The sequence below is a fragment of the Myotis daubentonii genome, chromosome 6 (assembly GCF_963259705.1).
Source record: "Myotis daubentonii chromosome 6, mMyoDau2.1, whole genome shotgun sequence".
Taxonomy (NCBI): Eukaryota; Metazoa; Chordata; class Mammalia; order Chiroptera; family Vespertilionidae; genus Myotis; species Myotis daubentonii.
In genome coordinates this window covers 92889083-92896870 of record NC_081845.1, presented here as the reverse complement: position 1 = coordinate 92896870, position 7788 = coordinate 92889083, and the positions used below count along the sequence as shown (strand labels likewise).

The 7788-nt window shown below is 50.9% G+C and overlaps 1 protein-coding gene across 1 annotated transcript; it reads left to right on the top strand.

Annotated features, from left to right (window-relative positions):
* The first annotated feature begins 1032 nt into the window (after positions 1 to 1032).
* Positions 1033 to 3256, top strand: CLPSL1 (colipase like 1). The gene is made up of 3 exons (XM_059699723.1): positions 1033 to 1046; positions 2285 to 2439; positions 2997 to 3256. The coding sequence occupies exons 1-3, from the start codon at positions 1033 to 1035 to the stop codon at positions 3227 to 3229; spliced, it is 402 nt and encodes a 133-aa protein (XP_059555706.1). The 3' UTR covers positions 3230 to 3256.
* Positions 3257 to 7788: the final 4532 nt, after the last annotated feature.

The following is a 7788-nucleotide window of genomic DNA, read 5'->3' as shown; positions in this document are numbered from 1 at the left end:
GTATCTATGAGGGGCTAAGAAATACCTCCCTGAACAAGGTAGCCAAAGATCCCTGAGGTTCTAGCAGGGGGAGACAACATTTTAAAAACTAAAAGAAATAAAGGAGGTAATTTCAGGCGCACAAATGTGAACCAGGTGATGGGAACTGCTCTAGCTGGGTGTGCAGGAAGGCCTGTCAGCCCGAGACAGGAGAGCGAGGCAGCCAGGCAGAGCTCACAGGGCAGGGTGTTCTGGGCAGAGGAACCAGCAGTGCAAACGGCCTGGGGCCAGGCGGGGTGGGTGCATTCCGAGGCCCAGGGTGGCTACAGGGCGAGTGTGGGGGGGCAGGGGGCGATCCAGTGCTGGCAGCCAGCCTGGAATGAGGAGGCGCGCGGGTCCCGTGGAGTTGCCGTGTGTAAATGCTCTGGGAAGTCCTGGGAGGTTTTGAAGTAAGGAGATGGTGTGATGGGATTATCTTTTGGAAAAAGATTCCACTAGCTGTTCTGGGAAGGACTGATGGCCAGAGAGGGTGGGGGGGAGGGGAAGGGGGAGATGAGAGTGCCGGGTAGAGGTGGGGACTGCGGTGGGTTACTGGCAGGAGTGGAATCAGGAAGACCAGTCCTCCTTTCCGGCTTTATCCTCTCTCTCTCTCTCTCTCTCTCTCTCTCTCTCTCTCTCTCTTAAAAGATCTTTCATTGATTTTTAGAGAGAGAAGAAGGGAGAGGGAGAGACAGAACATCTCTGTGAAGATCGGCTGCCTCTTGCATGCCCTTCACGGGGACCGAGCCCCACACCCGGGCATGTGCCCTGGCTGGGAATCAAAGCGCAGCCGCTCAGTGCGCCGGACGACACCCAACCAGCGGAGCCACACTGGCCAGGGCTCTGGCTTCTTTTCGTGACAGCACTTAGTCACACACAATAGGTATGATTATACGTATGTAATACGTCATAATTGTTAATGATACCACCTCAGGTAAAAATTACATGCAGCGGACTGCCCAAATCTTGATTTACATGAAAATCAATGAATTGTAAACCCGTGTAAACACCCGCATGACCACCACCCGGTCAGTTTGCAGGGCGTTTCAGCCCCCAGCGGGCTCCCCTGGGCTTGGGGCCAGCCGTTCCAAAGGGCACACCCTCCGACCTCCTTCGCTGTGGGTTAGTGCTGCCTGCTTTCAAGCTTCATATGATGGAATCACACAGTATGGTTTTTTGCTGTTGGTTTGTTTAAATCTAGCTATTTTTGCTGAACATCTGTGCCTCCCCACCTACTTCACCTATGTAGTTGTGATATTTCTTGTCTAGAGCTGGGTTCGTCCAATAGTGTAACTAGTCACTTGCAATTTCTTAAATGAAAAGTAAATAATATTTAAAATTCAGTTTCTGCCATAGCTGGTTTGGTTCAGTGGATAGAGCATCGGCCTGTGGACTGAAGGGTCCCGGGTTTGATTCCAGTCAAGGGCACGTGCCTGGGTTGTGGGCTCGATCCCCAGTACGGGGTGTGCAGGAGGCAGCCGATTAATGATTCTCTCTCATCATTGATGTTTCTATCTCTCTCTCCCCCTTCCCTTTGAAATCAATAAAAAAATATGTATATATTTAATAAAACAAAATTCAGTTTCTCAGTCACACCAGCCGCCTCTCACGTGCCGATAGCCACATGCGGCTGTGACTGCCCAGGTGGACAGAGCGGAGGGCACGTCCCTCACTGTGGAAAGCTCTGTCAGGCGGCTCGCTGCTCAGCGTGCGCCCCAGGAGGCGGGCGTTTGTTTCGTTCCCAGCGGCATCCCCAGTGCCGGGAGCAGGGCCTGCACACAGTAGGTGCTCAGCATTTGCTGGTTGAATGACTATTGAAATCGTGGGACAGAGAGGCGATGGGTGACAGAGAGGTGATGGGTGATGGCGATAAATAATGCAACGCTGTAAGCCCCAGCACTGGGGGCCATTGACCTGTGTGTCTGTGTGTGGGGGGGAGAGGTAGGTGGCATCCCAGCTCAGGTGAGAAGGTAGGTAAGAGTTTGCAGAAGGAACTGCAGGAGCAAAGACAGAAGGTCAGGACGCCCCTGAAGTGCGGGAGGAGGAGAACCTACTTTGGGGGCCCTAGAGCGAACCTTTAAGCGCTCTTGTAGCTCCTCTAGGCACCAGCCAGGTCCTGCCAGCAGCTCCTTCCCCTCCTAACCCTCTGCCCGTCCCAGGCTGGGCGCAGTGGGCTGGTGCTTAGGGCATAACGTGTGTGTGGTGGGGGTGGGGTGGGGGGGGGCAGCTGGGAGAAAGCCCCCCAGCGGGCGGGCAGGGGATGCAGAAGAGCCAGAGGGGTGCTCTTCCAACAGAACAACGGGGAGGCTTGCATCCAGAGCATCAAGTGCAAGAGCAGGTGCTGCCGGCGGGACCCCTACAACTGCGAGTCGCACTGCATCGACAAGGGGTCTGAGGACGACTGGTGCCACACGCAGGTGGGTGAGGCGCGGCGTTGGGGAGGGCTTCGGGGTGGGGGGCGCACCGAAACAGAGAGCCTGGCGGACTCAGAGCCCAGGGGAGGGGGGGAGGGGTAGGTGGGCGGCAAAGACCCGAGCTGGGAATTCTCTGCTGTGCCTGTGTCTCCAAGCCGCCTGTGGCCTGGGGGAGCGGAGGACAGACCCAAGGTGGGTCCCTACCCCAGAGGCGTGGCAGTGCTTCCCTCTAACATGGGTTCTGCTCTCCGAGGCTCATCTCAGCAAACCCTGAAAGTAGCACTGTGATTGGGCACAGCTAGAAGGTCTAACCCTAACCACGGTCCTACTCTGCCTGACTCTGCCCTCCCCCACTCCCGCCCCCCCCCCCCCCAAACCACACACACAGCCCCAGGAGTTATGCTGTAGCCTCAGGTATTCTTGGCTGGATTTTGCCCAAGAATAGGAGGGCACTGAGCAATCCTAGGGGTCAGCATGGAGGAGGCAACCGGAGGCACAGACCCAGGCAGCTGGGTGAGAGGATACTTTATGCCGAGGCCCCTCTGCTGTGTGCAAACAAATGAGCTGGGCTGGGGTGGAAATGGGGGCTGCCGCTCAGACCTGAGGGCAGAGCAGCAGCCAGGGTCAAGGTCAAATCTTGCCTTTCCCAGACGTTCCTCGGCCTGTATAACGAGTGTCCCTGCCTGCCGGACCTGACTTGTATATTTCCGAAGAATGTGAAAATCTTTAAAGTTACCTACGGCCGTTGTAAGAAAATTGTTGTAAAAAAGAAGTTAACTAAGAGAGGTTTTTTCTAATGTGCCCTCTTCCGTGTCTCCTGCCCCTCCTCCTCCACCCACTCCAGGTCCACCCAGAACTGTGTGTACCTGCTCCTGCCCCCACAGCCTCCACCAACAGGGAGGGACAGGGAGGGAGGGGGATCATGCACCATCATTGAAATAAAGAATTTTCAATATGTGTTGCCTTGACCCTAGCCAGTTTGGCTCAGTAGATAGAGCGCTGGCCTGTGGACTAAAGGGTTCCAGGTTCTATTCCAGTCAAGGGCACATGCCTGGGTTGTGGGCTCAATCCCCAGTAGGGGGCGTGCAGGAGCCAATCAGTGATTTTTCTCTCATCATTGATGTTTCTATCTCTCTCTCCCTTTCTCTCTGAAATCAATTAAAAAATATTTTTAAAAGATTTGTTTCCTGGGGGGTGGGGGCTGGGGAACAAGTTCCTGGGGCAGCGGGGAGGTGGGAGGAAATGGGGGAGGATACAGCAAGGGGTTCTCTTGGGCTTGGGGTTGTTGACAAAAGTTTGCAGCGACCAAGCCAGTGCCAACATCTGGGCTGTGGGAAAAGGAGAAACTTCAGTCAGATATACTAGTAGTTTGCAAAACCAGGAGAGGCAAGCTTCAGAGGAAACCCCAAGTGTCCTTTGCTGAAACAAAGGGGAGGCCTGCTTTTATAAAGCTCCCACCCCAGTCCCTGATTGGTCCCACCCCAGTCCCTGTACATTAATAGCACTGTCTTCATTGGTCAGACTCATGCATTCTGATTGGTCATTATGGAGATGCTCTGATTGGTCAGTAAAAATGCAAATGAGGATGTTGGATGTGACAGGTCTCACCCATTGGTTGAAAGGCAATTCCAGGAACTCCTTTCTAAGGGTTGGCTCAGCCGGCGGGAACACAGTGCAGAAAGCTGGCAGTTCAGTCTGTGGCTTCTCCTGAGGTGCAGAGTGGGGAGAAGCCGCTGTCAGCAACGGCTGCTAGACTCTGATGATGAATTTGTGCCTAATTAACTACAGGGAGTCCTTCTTCACAGGTATATTCCTTCTTGGGGTCAACAGAGTGTTTCTCCTGTGGAATAAAAGTCCTTCAGAGGGGGCGTGAGTTCCCCTTCCCAGCCCCACTCCCTTTTTGCCTACAGCCCACGCCATCATAAGCTCAGTTTACACCTGAGTTCTTGGTTCCCTGGCCTTAAATTTCAGAAATGTGGAAGAAAGTGTACAGAACAAACATGTGTATAAAGAATTGAATGTTGCCCGGCTGTGGTGGCTCAGTGGTTAAGCATCAATCTGTGAACCAGGTTCGATTCCCGGTCGGGGCACGTGCCCGGGTTGCGGACTTGATCCCCAGGGTGGGGCGTGCAGGAGGCGGATCGAAGGTTCTCTCTCATCGATGTTTCTGTCTCTCTGTCCTTTTCCCTTCCTCTCTGAAGTCAATAAAAATATATTATAAAAAAAAGAATGGAATGTTTATTGAGTACACACTAGATGCCAGGGGTCTCACACACATGATCTCACTTAATCCTACAAACACCCATGAGGAGTAGGCACTGTTACCACCCTGTTCTATAGGCGAGGAAACAGAGGGATTGGGCGACGTCAGCATAAGAAACATCCAAACCTGCAGAGAATTTTTTAAATAATTTATTTGAGTCAAACTGAGGATAAGATCTTAAATGCGCCCTAAAATGATAGTTTACAGAACCGAGGAAACTAAGAAAGAGTAAATGAAGTTGGGAGAAAGCAAGGTGGGGATCACATTATAGCAGCAATTTTCAACTGATGTGTTGCAAGAATATTTTTTTATAATACTCACCTGTGGGTATGTTAATTATTTTGAGAGAGAGAGGAAGGGAGAGAGAGAGGAGAGAGAGAGAGAGAGAGAGAGAGAGAAACACCAACGCAAGAAACATCAATCAGTTGCCTCCCGTGTGCCCCAATGGGGGATTGAACCCGCAACCTAGGTATGTGCTCTGACCAGGAATCGAACTTGGAAGGAACAAGGTTCCAACTAACTGAGCCACTCGGCTGGGCAAGAATTTTTAAAACATGCGATACCCTAGCCAGGGCATTGACCTCTTCCCTCAGATTCTCAAATCAAAAAAATGACAACAGCCAACACAGCAATCGCTGTCTGGTGTGAATTCCCTGTCTTTAACCATAAATGTATAGGTTACATAATACAGTTGCCTCTGATTGGTTAACTCTTGGTACCAGAAATCCTTATATACAAGTATAGGCATCCGATTTTTTTTTTAAAAAAAGTCACTTTGGAGCAAAAAGGGTAGGTAATTAAATTACTATTATTATCATTCTTTTGCAAGTCAATAAAAATAATACTTATTTTTTCATCAGATCGGCAAAAAATACAGTGTCTTTTTTCGAGTTCCACAGAATCTTAGTAATTAGTTTATGTGTGCCATGAGATGTGAGAGTTGAAAATGGCTGGATTACAGGATAGTTAACAAGAGTATGTGTTCTTTTGAGGGTGGCTATGCCTCCAAAAGGGCCTGGGAAAGAGGATTGCTTCTGGTGTTTCAAAGGTTTGCTAACGTAGATGCACAAGAACAATGCTTAAGGCAAAGACCAACCTTTTATAGGCCTGGGACATGACTACCCACCATGACCTGCCCAGTTAGCAATTTGCGATCAGATCATCCTGTGAGGTTACCTTCCATAGAACCTCTTTCTTTGTCCACAGCAGCTTTCTCAAGGTCACGCAGCTTGGAAGCGATGAATATGACTCGTCAGGGACACCGGGTTAGAAGAAGGGGGTGAGAAAGGAAGAGAGTGGGAGAAAGACTGGCGCACCTACCGTGCCGATGGGAAGAACAGGAGTCAAGAGGAGCTTTAGGAAGGTGCACTGCATGTTGAGGGGCTGCAGAGCCGGAGGCTAGCTCGCTGGCCTGTGTACAGTGCCGCGCGTTCTCCGCAGAGGCTGGCTCAAGGTGGCCGTTACAATCAGGTTACACTTCGTACCCCAGGTTCCATGCTCAGGCACGCCTCTGATTGAAGTTAAGCCTCCAGACCTGAGCAAGGGTGCTGTCCAGGATGCCAGGCTTATGGTGCAAGAGCATGCCCCTATAAATCAGCAAGAGTGTAAATCATAACTTGGTAGAATATGTACTAAACATATCAGGCATACACATAGTGTTACACATACATCAGACAGATACGCATTGTTAGAGTTCATAGTGTTACATGAGCCCCCCCATTTGGAGAAAGTCAATGAAACAGCAGTGGAAGAAGAGCTTGCAAGCTGGAAGCCCAGCCTCCAGGGATAATCAACGTCTTAGAAGTTGAAGGGAGGGAAAAAAAGAAATGCTGCTGATATGATTAAGCTGGTCCTAAGTGTTGTGGAGAAAAAAATTTTCTTCTACCCTCTTAGGTTCAGTGTTTGGAGGTCTGCGAATTAAAGTGACAGGAGAGATTAGCAAGGGAAAAGACAGATTTTTCTTTATTTATACACTGGAGGCCCGGTGCACAAAATCCGTGCACGGGTAGGGTCCCTAGGCCTGGCCAGCGATCAGGGCCGATCGGGGCCTTCCAGCTGCTGGCCGGGGCCTTCCTTCATTCTGTGCCATCCCCCGGTGGTCAGCACATGTCACAGTGAGCGATCGAACTCCCTGTCTCCCGGTTGAACTCCTGAGGGGACAATTTGCTTATTTGGCATATATATATATATATATATATATATATATATATATATATATATATATATATATATATATATATATATGGACTAGAGGCCCAGGGCATGGATTCGTGCACCAGTTGGGTCCCTCGGCCTGGTCTGTGGGGGGACCTCTGTGTTACTGCAGCTCAGCCTCACCCACCAGCTCATTGGGCTCCAGCCCCCTGTCCATGTCAATCCGTACAGCACGAAGTAGTGCGGGAAGCAGTAGGTGAGTAGGTGGCTGGGAAGGAGCACTTCTCCCACTCATCCGGGCCCTGCTGCCACCGCTGCTCAGATGCACAGGGGAAGCGTCTGCGGGAGAGGCTTGTGAGCCTGGTGTCTGGCGCCCATCTGTCAGCTGAGTGGTGCTCTGGCTGTGAGAGTGCACCGACCACCAGGGGGCAGCTCCTGAGTTGAGCGTCTTCACCCTGGTGGTCAGTGTGTGTCACAACTACCTGCCAATCATCTGGTTATCCAGTCGTCCGGTTGCTTAGATATATATATATATATATTGCTTGGTGCACTAAAATTCATGCACTGGGGGGGTGTGTCTCTTCTCCCCCAGCTGCTGGGAGAGCCGTCCTCCTCTTGTGCCTGCCGCGACTGCCTTCCTCCTCCCACGCCACTGCCTTTACCTTCACTACTGGCCCTCAGACCTTGCAGCTGCTGTGGCTTTGTCTGGAAGGACATCCGGAAGGATGTCTGGAAGACATCTGATCTAATCAGCATGTTACCCTTTTATTAGTATAGATAGATGGGGGAGTTCACAGAAAAGTGTGACTTAATGAGGCAGTTAGAATTTGGGGCTTATATACCATCCAAATTGGGGACGGAAGGGGGAGAAGGACACTTTTTTTTAAAAAACGATATTTTTATTGATTTCAGAGAGAAAAGGAGAGGGAGAGAGAGATA